General features: G+C 39.1%; 1 protein-coding gene and 1 non-coding gene across 2 annotated transcripts in view; one reads left to right on the top strand and one right to left on the bottom strand.

The window, feature by feature from the left end:
- The window catches only part of ASH1L (ASH1 like histone lysine methyltransferase), a 120,854-nt gene that overhangs the window by 90,508 nt on the left and 6,496 nt on the right, over window positions 1-23,850 (bottom strand). Inside the window, 2 exon segments of the mRNA XM_059675176.1 lie at window positions 3,369-7,929; window positions 19,230-19,750. Coding sequence (XP_059531159.1) covers window positions 3,369-7,929; window positions 19,230-19,649 — 4,981 coding nt within the window. The 5' untranslated portion in view covers window positions 19,650-19,750.
- LOC132221489 (U6 spliceosomal RNA) lies at window positions 15,281-15,388 on the top strand. Its single transcript, XR_009450019.1, has one exon. It is a non-coding gene; the product is annotated as a U6 spliceosomal RNA (small nuclear RNA).

Below are 23,850 nucleotides of genomic sequence, written 5' to 3'. Positions count from 1 at the left end.
CTAGTAGCTTCTCATTTTTCAAGTTTCAACTTTTTATCCTCAAGCAAAAGCTAATAATTCTTATCTAAATAGGTACCATTTCTCCCCTAATTATCCACTTTAACAATATTATATTAAGTGTGTTTTTTTTAATTATGCCATTATTTACATACTTACCACTGTGTTATCTTCCTTCACTAAGCTCAAAGTTAATGAGGCCAGATATCATGTCTTTTCTCTACTATATGCCAGTGATTAGAAGAGTGCTAGATGTTTTGGAATTCAATAAATGAATGAGTCAATGAATGAAAATAAGTGGAATTCTGTTTACCTAGCTAACTGCTGCTTATCCTTCAGGTAACAGTTTAGGGTCCCTGTTTCAGGGCTCTCATAGAACCCTGTACTTTCTTTGTTTTGTCTTAATATATTTTTATTGAATTCAGAGAGGAAGGGAGAAGGAGAAAGAGATGGAAACATCAATGCTGAGAGAGAATCGTCCATTGGCTGAGGGATCGAGACCGCAACCTGGACATGTGCCCTGACCAGACATCGAACTGTGACCTCATGGTTCATGGGTTGAGGTTCAACCACTGAGCCATGCAGGCCGGGCTGTACTTTCTTTAAAAAAAAATAAAACATGTACTCACATTTAATGTGTAATTTTTTTGTTTATTACCTACCTCCTTCACTGTAAGTTCCATGAGAACAATAAACCTATTTTATCACAAGTACCCACAAAGTAGAATGCCTGGCAGATAGTATTTAAAAACTGTTGATTAATATTTGTAAAAAAATCTGTTGAGATGGTTACTAGACTTATTGTGGTGATGACTCTGTAAAGGTATACAAATGTTGAATCATTATGTTGTACACCTGGCGCTAATATAATATTGTATCAACTATAATTAAAAATAAATTTTAAAAATAAATAAAATATACAAAAGAAAGGGTAGGGAGTGCATTATATCCTATCTTCTCCAAGAGTATTATAATTAAACTAGAGGCCCGGTGCACGAAATTCATGCATGAGTGGGGTCCCTAGGCCTGGCAGGCAATCAGGGCCAATTGGGGCCAGGCCAATCAGGACCAGGCCGGAGAGGAGGTGATGGTCGCCAGGCCAGGTGCGGAAGGAAAGGGCGCTGGATGCTGATGCTGGATGCTGACACAGCCATCATCAGCGCCCTGCCACTGCATGGTTCCCTGCCTGCCCCCCTCCTCCTTCCCTTGCCACCACACCACCACCACGGTGGGTGGGCAGCCGGGGGGAGGGATGGGGCACAGGAGGCTGCCGCTGGCCCTGAGGAGGGAGCCGGCCCCTGGCCCCCTTGGGGAAGGGGCCGTGTCCACCGCCACCCACCCCTAGTTCCCCATCCCAGCCCAGGGTTCGGGGGGAGGGACCACAAGAGGTTGGACAGCAGGGGAGGTTGGCTGTGGGAACACACTGACCACCAGGGGGTAGCTCTTGCATTGACTTTTATATATATAGTTACTAAAAGGTCTCAGATTGCCTTTCTCTCTTTCATTAAACAAATATTAAAGCTGCACAAAACTAAAGAATGTTCAGCTTTTTCTACCAAGGTAGCTTTTATTTTTTAAAAGTTCATAATGAAAATCAGGAATAAAAACTTGTTGAGGGTTTAATCATTTCCTAAAATGCACAGGTTTGTTTGTTTTTTGTTTTTTTTTTAATACATTTTTATTGATTTTTTACAGAGAGGAAGGGAGAGGGATAGAGAGTTAGAAACATCGATGAGAGAGAAACACTGACCAGCTGCCTCCTGCCCACCTCCCACTGGGGATGTGCCCGCAACCAAGGTACATGCCCTTGACCGGAATCGAACCTGGGACCCTTGAGTCCGCAGGCTGACGCTCTATCCACTGAGCCAAACAGGTTTTGGCAATGCACAGGTTTTTAAACTTATGGATGAATAATACAATTCACATGTGTGCTTACTATGTGCAAATCACTTTGAAAAACACTTCTTAAACCATACTAATCAGAAGTGATTTTGAGTCTAAAAAAAAGTTTACTTGGAGAATCTGATGAAACATATGGACTTTCTCCTGAAATATACACACAATTTTACTTCAACATCAGAGGTTTTATGAACGTCCCAAAATTATTTACAAAGCCTCAGAATTGAGATCTTTGATAAAAAAAACAACAACTCCTGACTTAGAGATATCTTCTGTATCAATGATTTTCAACTTGTATGCTGTAAAAGGCACACTGATGTGGCACATTTTTAAAACATGCAATACCTGATTATTTAGTCAGGGCACTGACCTCTTTTACCCAACACAATAGCTGTCCAATGTGAATGAATCAAAATTATGCCTATTTTCTTTTGTCAAGTTGGCAAAAATATTTGTTATGTGTGCCATGAGACAAAGGTTGAAAATTACTGTCCCATTTGAATGGGTAATGCTTCCTCTTTCTTAATTTTATTTTCAATTCTTAAAAGACACTTTTTAGACATTACAAATGCATTATTTAATTTGTTTCATGTTATTTTATATCCAATTGAAGTAGCTTTTATAGATACTTAAATGTACTCTACAAATGAAGTCCCTCTGAATATTCAGTTCAATTTTATAGGTTGATAATTTGAACGCTTAGATTTTTATTATGAGACATACAGAGTTAATAAAATACTTGTCCTAGAACAAGAAGTGTTAATAACTATTGGATTAGTGTATACAAAAAAAATCCTGAATAGTGACTAACAGATAGCAAGAGCCATTTCTCACTAAAGAAACTGTGTAATACGTAAGATAAATAATTTTTCTTGGTTTCCAAAAGATGACTGTTATTTCTTGTTTTCATAATGGTATCTCTTCTCAAAATTCAAAATTAATGCAAAGACCAGCCTTATTTCACTTCTCACAACAAATGAAAATGAGAACTTCACCCTGGTGAGTATAGCTAAATTGGTTGAACGTCATCCCATGTACTGAAGGTACACCAGTTCAATTCCCAGTCAGGCCACATGCCCAGGTTGTGGGTTTGATTCCTGGTTGGGGTGCATACAGGTGGTAACTGACTGATGTTTCCCTCTCCCTTTCTCTCTAAATCAATAAAATAAGTTAAAAAGAAAAAGAAAACAAGAACTTTTAAACAAAAATGATTACATCTATTAAAAGTTCATGTACATGGCCCTAGCGGATATGCCTCAGTTGGTGGGGCATCGTACTATGCACTAAAAGGCTGCCATTTCAATTCCCAGTCAGGGTACATGCCCGGGTTGCAGGCTCAATTCCTGGCAGAAGGTATGCGGGAAGCAGCCAATCTATGTTTCTCTCTCTCTCTCCCCTTTTCTCCCTCTAAAAATCAACAAGTAATCTAGTTCTCTAACACAAGTTAACAGGCAACAAAATGACCCTCTTACCTGTCAAGTTCTGTACTGCCCTTTCACTGGAAGGCAGTGGCTCCTTTCTGTGAGGCCGATTTAGTGAAGTGTCCTGTGCAGAAAACAGTCCAGGGTTATCAGTTAATTTCTTCCGGCCACTGGAGTTAGGGTTTGAAACTCTGCAGCTGCCTATTGCACTCGTGAAAAGGTTTGTATGTTCATCACTGCTGGCTGGATCAGAGTTGGGAGTGAATCCTCCAAGGGATAAAGTTGGAGAACTTTCTGAACAGTCAATCTGTAAAGGTGTCTGCAATCCCAAGGCCAATGGACTAGATTCTGAAGGCTCTCGATGGATCCACTGTTCTTCTCTATTTATTAAACTTTTTGAAGGAGAAATGTGAGGGCAGGATATATGACACCGGTGCTTTTCCTTATGTTTATATCGTTCTCCAACAGTATCCTTTCCGAATCGATAGCGTTTCAAAGTCTCCAGGACAGATCTGGAAGAGCCAGTGTCCATGGAAACTTGGGGTTGCTCAGAAGAACGGTGTTCTCTGTGTTTATGGCGGTGCCTGTGTTTGTGCTCGACCATCCAACCATAGGCCATCTCAGGAGGGACACTAGGGTAGGTACTCATGGAAAGGAGGGGAGTCCTGCTGGTTGTAAGAAAGGCCTCCTGTCGAAGCAGCTTATGCTTTTTCTTATGGTATTTGGTGGGATTGAGAAGTAAATGACCAGTATGCATATAGGAAGGAGGTGGAAGTGGAGTAGTGAAAGAAGGAGATGGAGGAGGTGGATAAAGAGTGGGGGGATACCTTCCATAGTAACCTAATCCTATCGGAGCAGCTGTAAGGGGTGAGGGAGAGTAAGGCATGCCATAAGAGGGATAGAATCCAGTACTAGAAAGAGGAAAACTAAGGCTATGCATAAAAGGCATTTCAGCCATTGCCTCTCTCATCTTAGGGGGTCTCCCTCTCTTCTTTTTTAAGTCAGGTTTTCGAATGTAGTGCAAAGGATCTAAGGGGAAAGAAGGGTGTGTATAGAAACTATTGAAGTTGATTCGAAAAATAGTGGGCAGGAGGTCTCGGGGGATAAAATGATGACTTCGATGGGTGATTCGAATTTCACTTAGACGACTTATTAATTCCTCCAGCTCTGCAATAAAGTCTGGATCCTGTCTATTTCGGAGTTGGGGATATTTCTTTTTCCGTTTTCGTTTCTGCCTTTTCATCTTGTCATAGCTGAGGTAATCATGATTCCTGCGCTTACATTTGTGTTTATGTTTTTCTTTAAGACTGCTTAGAACTGTAGAGGTTTCAGGGGGAATCAGAGAAACATGCTCAAAGGAATGCCTTCTCTTTTTTTGCCCACAAAATTTCTCTGCCCTGTCTGATGTGCTGTTATTATCTGTCCCAATTCCACTATCACTGGGAATGGTCTCATCACTATGAGACTCACTAATGGGAGAAGGAGTAGCTTCTTTCAGAGATGTGAGTTCACTCAAATGTGAAGGAGAATTGGGCAACAAAGTAGGAGGAGATAATCGCCTCCTCCCCTTTGAGGCTTTCTTCATTGCAAGAGTCTGAATCATACTTCCCTGTCTGGAGTGTAAATGCAAATATGGCACTGAACTGGGTTCAACAAAGCCTGCATCACTACTTACAGGGCTCTGACCTCCACTAGTCCCAGAAGACTGAGAACAAATAGGTGATGGAAGAATCTCAGAACTACTAGCAGATGAAGGCAGTAAAGGGGGAAGGATCTGTCCTAATGCTGATCCAGCTGCCTGCTGAGCTGTTTGCTCAAGAACAGCAAGGCTAGTAGGGCTACCAGAAAGAATGCCATTTAAGACAGTTTTTGGTTTTCGACCCCTCCTCTTTCCTATGTAAATGGTTCCTTTCTTGCTGACATTTATCTGTTGGCCCAATTTAGAGCCAAATGTAGCAGCAAGACTTGACACTGTATTATGGAGTTTGGATTGCACTTTCCCTTTATTACTTGATTCTACAGAGCTTGAAAGAATCTGATTCAACAGTTTCTTTCTCTTTAAAGTCTTCATTTTATTTATTTTGCGGATAATTGTTTTCATCAATTGTCCATTGTTTCTCTTGATTTTTTTATCTGGTTCCATCTCAAGGTCATTCATACTACAGACAGTTGGCCTGTGACTGTCATCTAGGTCATCTGGATCTGGAAGTTGATCCTCACTCTCAAAGAAATCACTACTACTTCTATGGTTGTCACTTTCACATTCTAGCTTGCTTGGACTTTCGGTGGCAACAAATGGAGCCACTGATAGTACAGGTGGCTTCATCTTGACTGGTGACCTCATTTGCCTCTTAGGTCTGCCTCTCTTTTTTGGGAAAGGAGACACAGACAGACTTTGTTTGAAGGAAGGAATTTCAATTTCTGGTTGCAAAATTGGGGGTTCTTGTTCTTCCTTAGACTGCAAAGAAAAAACTTTAGAGGCAGGAATTTTTAAAGTCCTCTTAGGTGGACCTTCCAGTTGAGGCATCTCTTTAGATTTAGGTCTTCCTCTTTTGGGCTTATAAATATCAGACAAAAGGTCACTAGAGACACACATACTGGAGGACAGTTTGTGAGTAGCAAAAGACTTATGAGATGGTTTTTCACTGTCAGTTAAGAGAGCAAGAGATGGAGTTGTAGATTTGCTCAACTTTGGCAATCGGCGTTTAAGGAAATCATGATCTACAAATGAAGATGGTCCAATGTTTTTCATAAACTTGGCTGGCTCAGAATTACTATTTGATAGTGAGCTACATGAAACATTTTTAAAAAGCTCTGATCTTTCTAATTCTAGCCCTTTTGGAGACCGGCATGTGCTTCTTGCCACCACTTTAGTCCATCGAGCTTTTCTTCCTTTCCTTTTTTTTAATGGTTTTGACTGCAAACTAGTGCTTAGGCTCTCAGCAACTTGGCAGTGTTTGTCAGAGGCAGTTACTGCACCAAGCTTTAGAAAAGGGTTGTTACTAAATAAACTAGTGAAGTTAACAACTGAAGGGGTAATTGTATGAATACTGGATTCAGAAGTCAAACTTGGCTTTTTTCCTAAAGAAGAGCTTATTCTTGGAATATCTAGATGTGTAGTTTTTGAATCATTTAGCTCTTTATCAATCCCTTTACATTCAATATTCATACTATGACCCACAGACCTGTGACCAATGTTCAAGTGGGCACTTTCAGAAGTAAATTGGTTCTTTCCACCAGATTCAGAAATTTCTTCCATTAGTTCTGTGGTAGGACTTAGAAGTAATGAATTAGGAGCCAAGTGTAGTGAAGTTTCAGGGGGACTTCTGGTTAAAGGATTAACAGATACAGTAGGTGATGGGGAGGGGAGAGTGCTTTCTCCTACTGCACTAAAAGGGGATTTAGCTGTAGATGCATCAGAAGCACCTCCCATTTGAAAGTCTGGAGAAGTGCAATATACGGGAGGTTGCTTTTCATGCTTTGAGGTTTCATATGACCCCCTTTCACTGGATGAGAAACTATCTTGCTGAATGCATGTTCCTTCATTAAACATTTCTTTCTCCAAATTAATGATTTCTTTTCGAACTGAGAACTTTTCCAATATGCTTTCTTTACTCTGTCGTATAACACTCTTCTCAAAAGTTTTGCTGCTGGCACTGTCTTTCAAGGATTCAGAAAGTTCCTGACTTTCATGACTCTTGATGTTTGTACAAGAAGCCTTAAATGATTCTTGAGTGGAGAGCAGTGCTTCAGCTTTAAGGTTTAGGGCATCTTTACTGACCAGTCCTGCCATAGGACAACTCACTAGTTTCTTTCCAATGTCCTTATTAACTAATCCCATTGTTGAATTTGCTACAATCTTCTTTGCACAGTCCTTGGTCACAAGGCCAACAGTAGAACCCAATTTCTTTCCCAGGTCTTTATTAACCAGTCCAACTACAGTGCCAAATCCTAACTTCTTTCCAGATTCCTTATTCACTAAACCTGGAACAATACCAATTCCTAGCTTCTTTCCTGAATCCTTGCTCAGCAGTCCTACTGTAGTGATAGTCCCTGGCTTTTTGCCTAAGTCTTTATTAATGAATACCGCTGTAGTGCCATTTCCTAGTTTTTTCACAGAGTCCTTATTGACCAATCCTACTGTTGCATTAAACACTGGCTTTTTCCCAGGATCTTTAGTTACCAATCCAACTGCTGTGCTGATCACTGGTTTTTTTATTAAGTCCTTATGTATTATTCCAGCTACAGAACCAACACCTGCTTTCCTGATCAAATCCTTGCTAACCAATCCTGAAATAGTAGTACCAGTTCCTAACTTTTTCGATTTTGTCTTGGAAGACTTGGAGGGGGGACAAGTTGCAATAAGGTGTGCCAACTTTTCTGTTACAGTTGTTCCTCCATTAAGTAATGTTTTGTTCTTTAAATCAGGATCCCGACTACCAACAACAGTAGATGATGTTGCATTAATGTAATCTGTCATTTCTGAGTGTATTGGAGAAAGCTTCTTAGACAAAGAATTGTTTTCTCCCTGTGAATGAAGATGGATACTTTCTTCAGAATGGCATTGAATGGCTGAAACATCACCTGATTTCTTGTACAACTTTGAAAGGTCCTAAAATATGAACAAGAAAAAGGTTTTAGAGAGGATAAACTTTATACCACTTCAATTCAGTATTTAGTTGAACAAATTTATTGATCACATGTCAGATGTAAGATAGGCAATACTCCTTTTAAAAACACATGTAATGGAACTAGCGCAAATAATCCTAAAATTTATAAGGAATCATAAGACAGTGAGTGGCCAAAGCACTCTTGAGAAAAAAGAACAAAGTTGAAGATATCATGCTCCCTAATTTCAAACTAATATTACAAAGCTACAATTAAAAAAAAAGTATGGTACTTGCACAAATACAGACACATAGATCAATGAAACAGAATAGAGCCCAGAAACAAATGCACACGTATATGGTCAATTAATCTACATCAAAGGAGGCAAGAATATACAATGGAGAAATGACAGTCTCCTCAGATGCATGTACAGATACATGGGAAAAAATGAACAGGTGATACCTTAACCTTATAATATGTTTCATACTTGAAAAGACTATTTTTCCCTTTTTGTATTACATAGAAATTCCTTGGTTATTTTATTTATAATGTTATTGAGATACAATTCACATACCATAAAATTCACCCACTTATAGCACAGATTCAGTAGTTTTTAATATATTCACAGAGCTGTGCATATTGGTAGAAGTGGAGTTCATTTTGTGAATAAATTTTAAAAAATATTTTCTAGCTCAATAAACTGATGGTATTCAAGAATACTATAAATTTTATGTTAACTATTTTTTAATCCTTACCTGGGGGTATGTTATATTGATTTTTAGAGAGAGAGGCAAGGATAGAAGGGAGAAACATCAATGTAAGAGAGAAATATCAATCAGTTGCTTTCTGTACTTGCCCAAACCAGGGATCGAACCTGCAACTTAGGTATGTGCCCTGACCAGGAATCAAACCCACAACTTTTCTGGTGTATGGGATGATGCTCCATTCAACTGAGCCACCTGGCCAGGGCCTGATTTTATTTACTTTATAATCTTAAATTCTTGCTCCATAAGGAATTCCTTTTTTCAGCAAATAGGTAGCAAGTACCTATAATTTAAATGCTAAGCATAACAGCAGTAAAAAAAAAACCTTTCACCATGGAGGTTCCATTCTAATTCATGAGAAGAGTAGAGGCAATAAAAGATAAGATTTGCTATGAAGAAAATCAGAGCATGAAAACGAAAGAGGAAAAGACTAGGGTTGGCCCTAGCCGGTTTGGCTCAGTGGATAGAGTGTCAGCCTGTGAATTGAAAGGTCCCAGGTTCGTTTCCGGTCAAGGGCACATGCCGGATTGTGGGCTCGATCCCCAGTGGGGGACTTGAAGGAGGCAGCCGATCCATGATTCTCTCTCTCTCCCTCTTCCTTCTTCTCTGAAAACTAATCAGATAGTTTTGGCTCTGTATGATCGAATAAAAGGAAAAAGTCTTAAATATAATTTATAGTATTTTCCAAGTGGCTAGGTAGGGGCTCTTTCTGACCATGTTGCACATGGTACCCAGAACACTTTGTGATATTTATCTGAGGTCAATAAATATATGCTAAAAAAAAAAAAGACTAGGGTTAGAAAGGATTTGCAATTTTAGAATAGGTTGTCAAAATATTACATTTACAGAGAAACACAAAAGAAGTGAAAGAGGGATCTTCATAGTGACTAAGAAAAGAACAATACCAAAAAAAAAGGAAACGGAAAGAGCAAAGGCTCTCTGGCAGGAGCTTGTCTGGTATATTCAAGGAATCCAGGTTTGCTGGAGTAATCAAGGGAAGAATAGTTGGGAAAGAGGTAGGGGGACAGACATTTTTTTAGTCTAAGAGAGGGAAAGTTGTTGGAATGTTTTATGCAGAAAAGGTGTGTGGGCCTAATACTTAATTCAACAAGTATTGGGTGATTACTCATTGTTGGCAACATAGCAAAAAAAAAAAAAAAAAATTAAGACAAAAAATGCCTGCTCTTGTAAAGCTTACATTTTAGGAACACAATAAAGAAAACCAGTAACTTTTTAAAAAATATATTTTTGTTGATTTTTAGAGAGAAAGGGAGAGAAATAGAGAGATAGAACAATCGATGAGAGAGAAATATCATCGATCAGCTGCTTCCTGCACACCCCCCACAGGGGATCGAGCCTGCAACCTAGACATAGGCCCTGAATGGGAATTGCTCCGGTGGCCTCTTGATTCCTAGGTCAATGCTCAACCGCTGAGCTACACCGGCCAGGTGAAAACCAGTAACATTTAAAAATATTTTTTGTTAGAAGGTAATAACTGCTATGAGAAAAACAGAAGGCAACAGAGAGTGTTAGAAGAGATTATGGAAAACTGAGTTCAGTGACTGGGCTAGCAAAGACAAGTAAGGAAGTTAACAAGAACATGAAGAATACTAGTGTACCAGAACTTAAGCAGGTGACTGGGGAGAATAATACAATATGTAATAAAAAAGGGCTAGTTAGATACTGGAGGGTCTTTAGGCCATTATAATGGCTTGTGCTTTTACTTGGTCCCTCCCTGACCAGAGAACTAAGATGGTGGTGTAGGTAAACACAGTACTCCCTATTTCCCACAACCACATCAAAATTGCAACTAAAATACAGAATAATCATTATTCAGAACCAACTGAAAGCTGGCTGAATGGAAGTCCTACAACTAGAGAAGAAGACAGCATATTAAGACTGGTAGGAAGGGTGGAGGCGCAAAACAGGTTGGTCCAACACCCAGCCCCACACTAGACCCTTCAGTGCCAGGAAGAGAAGTCCCCAGAACTTCTGGCTGTAAAAAAAAAACCAACAGAAAATATTGTGGATGAATGACACAGAGGCTGCTGGAGTCCCAGCAGTTCCTTTAAAGGGCCAGCATATAGACTTACTCCCTCTAAGCTCCAGCAGTGGGACAGCGGCTTAGGGGGTAGGGGGGAGGGGGGGTGGGCGGTGGTCCAGGGACATAAGGGGAGGAACTGGATTGTCTGGCACCAGGACAAGAACTTGGGGGTGGCTTTCTCTTGGATAGGGGTGCTCACAGGTTCAGTGTTCCTATGCTGAGAACTCTCCTGTCGAAGAGCTAACTGGCAGGCGCCATATCTGAGTCTCCATCAAACTGGCTCACAATGTTCACTCTGCTCTGCTGATTCCCTGAGACCCCACCCCACCCAACTTGCAGCCCCATCTAGGCTGTTTGAAGTGGCTTTTCCATATGAATGGCCTGTTCTGGCTCAGGCTTCAGACTTTCCTAAAATCTTTGAAACAAGCAGCAGCTGGCATCAAAATGCCTCATACCTATCAATAAGAGGGAGGCCCAAGGCCCAGCACAAACAATAGCCTGCCTTGCTTCACAGCTTGGCCTCTCCTGGGCACTTCCAAGCACAACACAAGTAGCAGCCACCTGCAGATCTCTGTGTAGCAAGGCTAGGTGGTCCCAGGCAGTGGCCAACTCTGCACCTCCTTGGAGGCCCCAGAGCCAGTGCACCCAGTGGACAGCTTCAGACCATACCAGATTACAATGCTACACAAGCGACACACTCAAGAGGCAAACTCAGCCCTAGCTGGTGTAGCTCAGTGGATAGGGCATCGGCCTGTGGACTGAAAGGTCCCAGGTTTGATTCCAGTCAAGGGCACATGCCTGGGTTGCAGGCTTGATCCCCAGTAGGGGGCATGCAGGAGATAGCCAATCAATGATTCTCTATCATCATTGATGTTTCTATCTCTCCCTCTCCCTTCCTCTCTGAAATCAATAAAAAATATATATACATTTAAAAAAGAAGTCCCACTGAAGCAAGTCCTATCTCCTACACAGCAGCTCTTCCACTGTAGTTGCAGCTGGTCCTCACAGTCAACTGGCCTGGAAGTCAATTCCTCTGAGTAACACCAACAGCATTAAAGGCTCAACTACAAGGCTGTGCACACAGCCCACACAGGGGCACACTTAGATTGCCCAGCTCAGATGACTAGGGAGGCTGAGTCACTGTGCTCAACAGGGCACTTACTATACCAACTCCAGGAGACATAGCACTCTACCTAGTACACAGAAGCAAACACAGGGAAACAGACAAAATGCAGAAACAAAGAAATATGTCACAAATGAAAGAAATGTAATCAAGCAAACAACTTGATACAGAGTTCAAAACCAGTAATAAGGTCACTCAAGGATCTTCATGAGACTTTCAAGGATCTTAGTGAGAATGTGAAAGACATGAAAAAAGACCAGTCAGAAATTAAGCATACACTAAACAACATAAAGAATGACCAACAGTAGAGGATTCTGAGAATCAAAATCAACAATTTGGAATATGAAGAAGCAAAAAACACCCAGTCAGAAAAGCAAAAAGAAAAAAGGAATCCAAAAATATGAAGATAGTGTAAGGAGCCTCTGGGACAACTTCAAGTGTACCAACATTCACATTATGGGGGTGCCAGAAGGAGAAGAGAAACAGCAAGATATTGAAAACCTACTTGTGGTGAAGGCCTGGGCTAGGGGATAGGGGCAGACTGGAGGGAGTCAATGGGGGAAAAAGAGGGACATATGTAATACTCTCAACAGTAAAGAATTTTTTTAAAAAAATAAAAATCAATGGAAAAATATCCTCAGGTGAGGATTAACAAACAAAGAATAAAGAAAAAGAAAAAGAAAACCTATTTGAAGAAATAATGACAGAAAACTTCCCCTACCTGGTGAAAGAAATAGACTCATAAGTCCAGGAAGCCCAGAGAGCCCAAAACAAGAGGAATCCAAAGAGGCCCACACCAAAATACAAAGAATCTTAAAAGCAGCAAAAGAAAAGCAGTTAGTTACCTACAAGGGAGTGCCCATACGACAGTTAATTGATTTTTCAACAGAAACTTTGAAGAGAGTGGCAAGAAATATTCAAAGTGATGAAAAGCAAGGACTTAAAACCAAGATTACCTAACAAAGCTATCATTTAGAATTGAATGTCAGATAAAAAAGCTTCACAGCCCTAACTGGTTTGGCTCAGTGGATAGAGCGTTGGCCTGTGGACTGAAAGGTCCCAGGTTCAATTCTAGTCAAGGGCATGTACCTTGGTTGTGGGCATATCCCTAGTGGGAGGTGTGCAGGAGGCAGCTGATCGGTGTTTCTCTCTCATCGATGTTTCTGGCTCTCTATCCTTCTCCTTTCCTCTCTGTAAAAAATCAATAAAATATTAAAAAAAAAAAGCTTCACAGACAAGAAAATACTAAAGGAGTTATTCACCACCAAAGCAGTATTACATAAAACGTTGAAGGATATTCCTTAAGAGGAGGAGGAGGAAGAGGGAAAAATAAAGATTAAAAATATTGATAATAAAGTATCAATAATGCATATCCATCAATAATTCAATCTAAAAACCAAAATAAACAAAAAGGAATCTAATGAACAAAATAAACTGATGAATAAAATAGAACCAGAGGCATGGAAACATGGAACAGACTAACTAATCTCAGAGGGAAAGGGGAAGAGATTAACCGAAGAACTTATATGCATATATGCAATACTTATGGACACAGAGTGGTGAAGTTCTGGGGCGGGGCAGGAACTGGATGAATGGGGGTAATGGGGGGGGGGGGGAACATCTGTAATACTCTAAACAATAAAGTGTTTTTTTTAATGTAGAACTATGTACCCAGTGAATTTGACTCACTTAGTGATGTTAGACAGGAAACAACTCTTCCATCATGTATCTAACCATGTCTCCCTATTAATGAAGTTTCAAAAAAGCTCAAGGTTTTGACATCTCATCATATAGAGCCTTTAATTCTGATGTCTCCCCAAAAGTCTTCATTCATTTCTATGTAGCTATATCTCAGAATTAAAATTAATCATCAATATGCATTTATGGAGCAGTCTGTATGTGAGCATCTCTGGAGTGATTTAGTCATTAAAATAAAATAAAAGATATGAACAGTAAACCAGAAAAAGCAGCATGTGAATTAGCAAGTAAGTACAGCAATATTTAGGTTTAATTTTCTGGGACTAAAGCAGCTTTGCCTGCTATCAATTTGGTTCAATAATGACTTTTTCCATTAGCAAGTTCAACAATGAAATGAGAAATATTCACGTTCACCATACCTCATTATATATACCATTAAACCAAACCGTAATACTGACTTAAGCAGATATCCTTAACATTCTACACTAAGAGAAAATGAACTGCTCAATCAGCCAAATGCGGTGCTGATTAGAGAAGTTTCTAATACAAACTGAAAGCAAGAATTGAGGATGAACCTGATGAAACTAATTATGGCAGTTTTAACCTTCCTGGTATATATTTTTAGCAGAAGCTGTACAATGCAATGGAAGGGATCTGCTTCCCTCCATTTATGGGAGCGTATGCTTCCACAATGAATGTTATTTTGGAAAAAGAGTGGCATGGCACCTTGTTTTGTCTCTAAGGCTTAGGACAGATCGTGGATGCCCCCTTGGCTGTCTGTTTTGTATATGTGAAGGGAGAAAAAAAGGCTTTACTGAAATGTGAAGATCCAGGAGAATTTACGTAATAGCTGCTGCCATGGAGAACCGGGGCTCTGTGCCAACTGTTCTCTAATTTTCTACTACAAAATAACTCTAACTCAAGTAGCTTCCAAAGTAAACAACCAATATAATGGCAACAGAACTCCATTCAAAGCACGTTCTGGAAATACCTATATACCATCAGATTGCCCTTTTTAAATAACTTTTGTCACAAAGAACATGAGAATGGAAAGATAGCAGTGGGATAATGTGGACTTGTCATTTGGACCTTTTCATAATTTGGTATAAGAAAGACTACATTCATAGATGGCAAACCCACAAGGTATTATAGGTAGGATGAGAAAATGTGACCATCTCCCATATTTAGCAAACCTCAAGTTCTCTGGGTAGACCTAAAGAGACTAAACATGAAAAATTCATATTTTTTAAAAAAAGGCATTGGGATAAACATAATACCAATAGAAGTAACAACAAAAAATTATCACTTGGGCTCATGTGGTACCTTCTAGTGAATGAGTCACTAAGATGTGTTAAATGCTTTCAAAAATGTTTGACATCTAAAACTTAGTTTTTTAAAACTAAGAATCTAATGTGGGGTTGTTTTTAAATGGAGGTACTATAGACATCTTAGTTTACCACTCACTGTGTTGGGACAAAATACTTAAGGAAAGTTTTTGTTTCATCTAAAAGTTTTTCTTTTTCAGAACTGCAACCTTCGCCATGAATGGGTTTTCTAATGTATTTACTGAAGTTGTCCTTTATCAGGAAATTAGTGCAAAAGCCACAGGTAACAGCATTACTACCAATAACACAGATTTTTCTTTTTCTTTTTTATAATGACTATAAACAATGACTTTGCAGGGACATCAGGCATGAGAGTGAATTAATCTCAAAAAATATTGCTAGTGCTCGCTTCGGCAGCACATATACTAAAAATTGGAACGATACAAAGAAGATTAGCATGGCCCCTGCGCAAGGATGACATGCAAATTCGTGAAGCGTTCCATATTTTTTTTAAAAAAGAAAAATATATATTGCTATTCTAGAAGGCAGAAAAGAAAAAATTGGAGAAAAAAGAAGAGAAATATAATATTAAGCTTCTATGTTTCATTAGTGCTCTCATTGACAGTGTCGCAAAAAGCCTGACAAGCAAAGAGAATTGTTCCATTAGGAAGTGAGAAAGGTACTTAAAATAAGAAAGGAAGATTTAAAAATCTAGACTTCTGCAGAATTTACACCAATATTTACAGAAACAGTAAGATGTATTTTCTCAATATATTTTTTAAAATATGCATTTGTCAGTCAGGAAATGTAAAAACTAAAAAGAGCACCCTGACACTCAAGAAACATTCATTACTAAAAGAATAACAAATCTATAATAATAAAAGCGTAATATGCTAATTAAACAGGATGTCCTTCTGGATGACCTTCTGGACAGACGAAGCTGGGGCTGCAAGCAAAGCCCGTGTCCCGGGTGCCAGCCGGGCCAGACGGAAGCTCAGGTCCCGGGTGCCTGGAGGGAAACCTGGGTCCCCAGTACCAGAGGGAAGCCAGTGCTGGCAGCCAGGGGAAGGAAGGCCTACTCTTGCACGATTTTGGGGAGCGGTCCTCTAGTAAATTAATAATTACAATATAATGTGATATATGTTAAAACAGATAAATACATGCAATGAAAGCACAAAGGTTAGAGTAACTCTGAGAGTGTTCAGAGAACATCTCACATAACTGGGTGATAGCTAACTGGGTGAGTCTTTCTACTCTCTCATCCCTCATCCTTCTTCCTTTCCCTATTATGTACTGAAGCATTCTCTTTTCATTTTTTTTAAAGGAATTCAATAACCTTAACTTTATTATTGTAAATTTTTTCATTTTAATCTTAGATAATTTCCTTCTTGAAGTTGAAACAAAGAAACACTCACCTAGTATGTTTAGGAGAATTTTCACTTGTTTGATAATTTCTAATAGTCATAAGCAATAAACAGATTAAAAAAGTAAAGTTACCAAGTTTCTCTGCCTTTGGCTGGCAATTTTCAGTATCCCCCTGTCATGTCTTCTGTATGCCCTTACCTATGCAATCAAGGACTAGACAGGGAGCTACAGGATAATCACACTCAGCAATTTTGCTTTTACTGTGAAAGTCACTGATTTCTGTAAATTGTTAGGATCATCTTTCTGCCTTCACATATATTCTCAGATGTTAGAATTATATGTAGTTTAGCTAAAAATAGGTAAAATATTCTAGTGTATAGTATATCCACCATCTGTGCATTTGTGTCAAATATCTCCTAAACTCTGACTTCCTAATATAGCAGCTTTTAAAAATTACATGAACAGTTAACGATCATTGAGTATTAACCTGATAGTAATATATTTTTTCAGAGGGTCTTGTTTTTGCCCTCTGAAAACTGTTGAAAGAAAAATTACATTACAAGATAAAATATACAATCTGTATTTCTATGTTTTTATTATAAATTTTGCTTTAAAAGCAGCACTGACAAAAACTGAACTACTTTTGTGAATCAGGGGCTGGGGATAGCATTGGCTGTGCTTGGTAATGCCTTGTTTTAAAATAAATAAAAGAAAACCCCAAGCTTTCTTAGACTACCAACATGCTTCACAACAGTCAATCTTAGCCAGTGATACTTAATCTTTTTGGAGTCATGAATCCTTTTGAGAAGTTGGTGAGAGCTATATAAAAATACATCCAAACAAAAACACAAAATTCTGCACACACTATCATATTCCAAGGGCAACCACACACACCCAAACCCCTTCAGAGTCCCAGGTTGTGAAGTACTACCTTAGGCTATAAAAAGGAAAAGAGAGCATTCACAAGAGCCAGATACTAGATATAAATTTAATTATTTATATAACCATTTAAGATAGGCATTAGAGTCCCACATTATAGTCCTACCTGACTTGGCTCAGTGGATGGAGCATCGGCCTGGAGACCAAAAGGTCCTGGGTTTGATTCCAGTCAAGGGCACATGCCCAGGTTGCGGGCTCGGTCTCCATTGAGGGGTGTGCAGGAGGCAGCTGATCAGTGATTCTTTTTCATCATTGATGTTTCTCTCCCTCTCTCTTTCTCTCTCTCTTTCTCTTTCCCCCCTTCCTCTGAAATCAATAAAAATATATTTAAAAAGAAAAAACGCCCTAACCAGTTTGGCTCAGTGGATAGAGTAGGGGTCCTCAAACTTTTTAAACAGGGGACCAGTTCACTGTCCCTCAGACCATTGGAGGGCCGGACTATAGTTTAAAAAAAAACTATGAACAAATTCCTATGCACACTGCACGTATCTTATTTTGAAGTAAAAAAACAAAACGGGAACAAATACAATATTTGTATTTGCATGTGGCCTGCGGGCCGTAGTTTGAGGACCCCTGGGATAGAGCGTCAGCCTGCGGACTGAAGGGTCCCAGGTTCGATTCCGGTCAAGGGCATGTACCTTGGTTGTGGGCACATCCCTAGTAGGGGGTATGCAGGAGGCAGCTGATCGATGTTTCTCTCTCATTGATGTTTCTAACTCTCTATCCCTCTTCCCTTCCTCTCTGTAAAAAATCAATAAAATATATATATTTTTAAAAATAAAAAATAAAAAGAAAGAGTCCCACATTAAAAATACAACTGGCACAATAAATTGCTGTGCACAGTTAAGCCAGTAGTTGAATTTTGTTCTGATTCTATCACCTAAGCTCTTGCCATTATTTCTGAAGAACTAATTCAGATGGTAGTAATACATTCAAATTCTATGCTAAAGTAATTGTTAGACAAATAAATACCTACCCATCACCAGCAGTTTTGCAAGTATACAAACACCTTCCCTCAGAAACCACAGACTCAGTGATTAAGTGTCAACCTATGAACCAGGAGATCAGGCCCCAGTTGTGAGCTCAATCCCCAGTGTGGGGTGTACAGGAGACAGTCAATGACTCTCTCTAATCACTGATGTTTTTATCTATCACTTATCTCTCCCTCTCTGTTCCTCTCTGAAATGAAAATATATTTTTTTAAAATATCTGTACCAGAGTAAAAAGAGTTAAGAAAAATTAATTATATTTGGATAGCTGGTGAGAAAGAGGGGACAATTTTTTCTTAAGGTTTTTTTTTCATTGATTCTTAGGCAGAGAGGAAGGGAGAGAGAAACAACAATGTGAGAGGTAAACATCAATCAGCCGCCTCCTGCACGCCCCCTCCCTGCATGCCCCCTACCAGGAATAGAGCCCATAACCTGGGCATGTGCCTTGACCAGAAATCAAACCAGTAACCTTTCAGTACATAGGACAAGACAACACCTAACTAACTGAGCCATACCAGCCAGTGCAAGGGGACAATTTTTAATTTACTAACTTGTCTTGTGAGGAAAAACAAGAGTTAATACTTGTATAAAACAATTCATTTAACAAAAGCTCTCAACATATATTAGTGAACTGGATTCTTACAGTTCACTAAAAGATAGGTAATATTATAATCATTTAAAATCTTTGAGTCTCAGTTTCTTCTCTGTTGATTTGTCTATAGTCACACTGTTGGTAAACAGGAACTAAGATTAAAATCTAGGCTTCCTAAACAAGTCCAGTATTCTTTCCACTATGCCACTAGAAGCAGGATTCTGGGTATACTCCATTTAAAATATTTCCCATGATTTTACTAATACAAATACATACATGGTAAGGCTACCGCTCACATCTCCTGACAAGCCACAAAGCCTATTTCATTTCAGTCTTATAAAACAGACTATTTTGAAATAACTTACAGATTAAATTCAAACTTCATAGAAAATGTATGCAGGTTAGATAAAAATTAATCGAGAAATCCAAATATTGTCACCACATGTTGTTGGGAATTCTACTTACTCGTTTTGAAGGACAGTGTTCATTCTTTTCATCTGTCATCTTCCCACTTTTAAGTGCTTTCCTTGGGTGCTTGATAGTTGTTTTTATGGCAGGTCGACATACATAGTTCTCCAAGTTCTTTGGAGGTTTTTTAGTTCTCTTAGCCTGAAGGCCAATTTTCAATTTTAAATTTCCCTCTGAAAAGTTTGTTTCTTTCACTGAAAACTGTTGCTGTGCATCGGTCAAATCATCATCTTTCCCTAATTCAATGTTTCTTTCCCGATTCCATTTGCGAAGGCCCTCTTCCTCCTTTGCGTTGTTTTCTAGCTCTACTTCTCTATTGCTGACCAATGTTCCAGCATTGATGGCAGAGGGACTCTTTCTTGAAAATCCTTCGGAATCAGAACCCAATCCTAACATAGCAGTATTTCTAAGGTCCATCACAAGTGTATGTTATTACCAAGGAATCCTATGAATATTTTACAGAACTGTGTTCCATAAAAAACAGGAATCTCCAAAACTTGCAACCAGCATCTCTTTCTCTGCAGGACAGACCATAACAAAAATTTATCAGAGTAGAAGTAACGTGAGAAATGAGTATTAGGGGGAGAGGGGGAACAAGTTAGTCAGAAGAACACAGAATCACAGTTGAAACAAATACAAATGTAGTTCAAAATGAATTTAAATTCACTTAGTTATGATTAGATTTAAAATTTCAGAGTAAGTTTATTATTTTACAGATATCATAAACAAGCTGAGTGGCAAACAAGCTAGTGCAAATCAATGTTTAAGAACCACTGTTATAAAACTCAACCAAAAAGCTTCTATAAACACAAGCCTAAGTTAAAAAATAATTTCATATATTTTAGCACTCCTCAGTTTCAAGGAATATATTTCTCCATTTTAGTTGAATAAAATCAATTTCACTAAGGGTAAAAGAATCATTTTTGGCTGGTTCCAGTGTTCCAACCTTTTTTTATAAGAGGTTATCAGGCTTTTTACATTAGAACTCTTAGGCTAAAATTATCTCCGTTGTACAATTCAACTCTAGACTTATTCAAAAATATTTCTGAGCATCTATCATGTTCAATACCCTGAAAGTACAGTATTCAACAAAACAGACCCAGTTCCTAAACTTACAAGCTTATACTTTAATGAGAAAGACAAAAGTTAAACAACTGATTACACAAATAATTTATAACAATTGTTATAAAAACTTTGAAAACCAGAAATTTATTTTTTATAGTAGTCAGTTGGCATGCTTTAATTCCCCAAATTCATAAAATATTTTTAAACCAGCATGCCAATTTATTTTACAGTAGGTGAGTGGTACACCCTAGCTGAAAATTTGAATAAACTACACAGGGCAAGCCCCTTCTCAAAAATACAGATCCTCAAGAAACTAGATTACCATATTATAATCAGAAGGCTGACTAGTAAATATAAAACCGAAACAATCCACTTGACTATTCTTAAGGATTGATAGGCTAGTCTTTATTTCAAGCATATATCCCAAACAAGATCCAGTACTACTATCTGGAAAAAGAAGAGAATATCCTTTCCCTTAGAAAGTTCCATTTATGAAGTAGAATATTTTATAGTTTAACTATGTGCCTTAAGACTTTTTTTCCCAATACGATTATTGCCGGAAGCCGGTCCATGCTTGCTGTTTCAAGGGACCTGGCATATATGGCATACAGTTCTTAATATGTTTGCTCACCTTCTTGGCGCTGTGTTTTAACCAAGGTCACCTCTCCGAGAAAGGTTGTTTCCCCAGGTAGGAATTTTTCCCTGAAGTCAGGGAGGGGATGAAACTCCTTAACTAAGTGGTAGGCGGGTAGTTAATCACTACAAACAATCATGCTTAAGCTACATAATCTTTACTCCCTGGAATGGAGATAAGAAACACCCTAACCTTTGTAATAGAAATTGACAGGATTAGAATCAACTGGTATAAATACAGATGTAACAAGACAGCAAGACACACAACTTAGGAGTCAGAATTCAGAAGACAGAACCTACACGGAGCCTGGAGACAGAAGAACTTCGCTGGAGAGAACATGGCAATAGATCCTGGACTGAACCTGAGTATAGAACATGGCAAGAGAACCTGACTAGAACCTGGTGACTGAACCTGGCTGGAGATCTGAAGCAGAACCTCTCTGGAGATCCAGACCAGAACTTGGCTGGAGATCCTGGCTAGGCTGCTGATCAACTGAACGCTGTCTCCGTGTCATTCCTTCTTCGCCGACTCCGTCTACGCCTTTGGGAACCCCTGGACCCGCTGGGGTTGGACCCCGGCAGATTATAAGATTCTTAAGGCCAAAGACCATATGATAGAATTGTTTTAACTCCTGTAAAGAATTTAGGTAAAGAGTATAGCCCAAATGACAGGCACAGAAAAGTTATCAACAGCCGAAACCAGTTTGGCTCAGTGGATAGAGCGTCGGCCTGTGGACTGAAGGGTCCCGGGTTCGATTCCGGTCAGGGGCATGTACCTGGGTTGCGGGCACATCCCCAGTAGGAGGTGTGCAGGAGGCGGCTGATAGATGTTTCTCTCTCATCGATGTTTCTAACTCTCTATCTCTCTCCCTTCCTCTCTGTAAAAAATCAATAAAATATATTTTTAAAAAAAAGTTATCAACAATTTATTGTTATTACCATCAATAGTAGTAGCAGCAGCTTTTTAAGTACTGAACAAAGATATTGGCCAATTGACTAAAACTTTTGCTTTGTTCCCACTCTATTCATTCACACAAACAGCTGAAAGAGTAATCTTCCAATCAGTTCATTCTGACAATTCTTTGCTATCTATAATGGCACTCAAGGCTTTACATAATTTGGCTCTAACTATTCAAACTTGTTTACCCTTACTTCCCAACACACAGTCTCTATGTTTCAGTCAAATCAGTTTTCTTTACTGTCCCTAACAAATCATATTCATTTCTGTTTCTGTGTCATGTGTTTTCTTTCCCTTTAAATGTACAAAGTCCTATCTTTTCCATGATGGGTGCACAATCCCGAAATTCGGAAGTCTAAAAATTGAAAGTATTTGCATAATTCACTAATAACAAAACATGCTATGACCTGATCTCGATCCATTTTTGTATTAATTACCACAATTTCTGTGACTAGTCATATATTTCATGGTGAAATATTAACGTGTTGATTAAGGAATGATACTCTAAAAACCACTGTGGAAATGAAATTACCTAATCTATATTATATTATCTTTCTAAAATCATCAAAAAAACTTTTGGATAATGAATTATTGACCTATGTTCTCAGATCTATATGTAAGCCTGCACTGACCTGATTCTTCCCTTAGTATCTACTATCCATACTGGATCACAACCTGGGTAATTTTTTATTCTTGTTCCACATTTATCAGCTGCTTTCCCAAATAGACTATAATTGTAAGCCTGGCCCGGCCGGCATAGCTCAGTGGTTGAGCATCGACCTATGAATCAGGAGGTCACAGTTTGATTCCCCGTCAGGACACATGCCCTGGTTGCAGGCTCAATCCCCAGTGTGGAGCGTGCAGGAGGCAAACTATCAATGATTCTTTCTCATCACTGATGTTTCTATCTCTCTCTCCCTCTCCCTTCCTCTCTGAAATCAATAAAAAAATTATTTTTTAAAAATGTAAGCTTGATGTGGGTAGGAAACTCTTCTGGCTTGTTCACTACATTCCCAGCACCTGGAACAATGAATATCATATATGTTAATACCCAATAAGTAGTAGAAGGAAGGAGGGAAGGGATTTTAAGGCCCCCCTATAGCTTCTAATATGTTTGGTATGCAGAAAATGTTTCTCCTTTTTGTTTGTTTTTTGTTTTTACTATGATTTCATCTTGTTATGAGAAGCCTGTTTTTTAATTGTATTTTGACTATATTTCATACAAATGGTTTTCTGTAAACTTACTATCATATACTGCACTAGTAATAGCTTTCAAATCATATCTTAATACCTCTTCTAGTTCTGTACCATCAAAATTAGTCTAAAAAAACAATGTTCACTAATCTCACTTTATACTCCTGACCACTAATATCAAGTGGCCCTTAGAGCTGTAACACATTCCCATAATCTATTCACTCCACCACCACTCTCCTAGAAGCTATTTCATATCATCTCCTCTCACTGATTTTGCTTCCAATATGATGATGGCAATAAAGAAAACTGTCACAAGCTCCCACTGCATTGCACGCACCTGCCTGTACCTGTTTCCCTTCCTATCATTATATATAAACTAGAGGCCTGGCGCAGGAAATTCATGCACTTGGGGGTTGGGGGGGAGGGGTCCCTCAGTCCAGCCTGCATCCTCTTGCAGTCTAGGAGCCTTCGGGGATGTCCAACTGCCACGGAGAGGGGAGAGGCTCCTGCCACCGCTGCTGCACTTGCCAGCTGTGAGCCCAGCTTCTGGCTGAGCAGCGCTCCCCCTATGGGAGCACACTGACCACCAGTAGTCAGCTCCTGCACTGAGCATCTGCCCCCTGGTGGTCAGTGTGCATCATAGCGACTGGTTGTTCTGCTGTTTGATTTGCATATTAGCCTTTTATTATATAGGATTGTCTCTATTACCAATCCCACCACTTGAAGATTAAATCATATTCCTGGGATCTTCTTAAGAGCATTATTCAG

The sequence above is a fragment of the Myotis daubentonii genome, chromosome 18 (genome assembly GCF_963259705.1).
Source record: "Myotis daubentonii chromosome 18, mMyoDau2.1, whole genome shotgun sequence".
Taxonomy (NCBI): Eukaryota; Metazoa; Chordata; class Mammalia; order Chiroptera; family Vespertilionidae; genus Myotis; species Myotis daubentonii.
The sequence above is the reverse complement of the archived record's forward strand: the minus strand, read 5'-3'. Positions and strand labels throughout refer to the sequence as shown.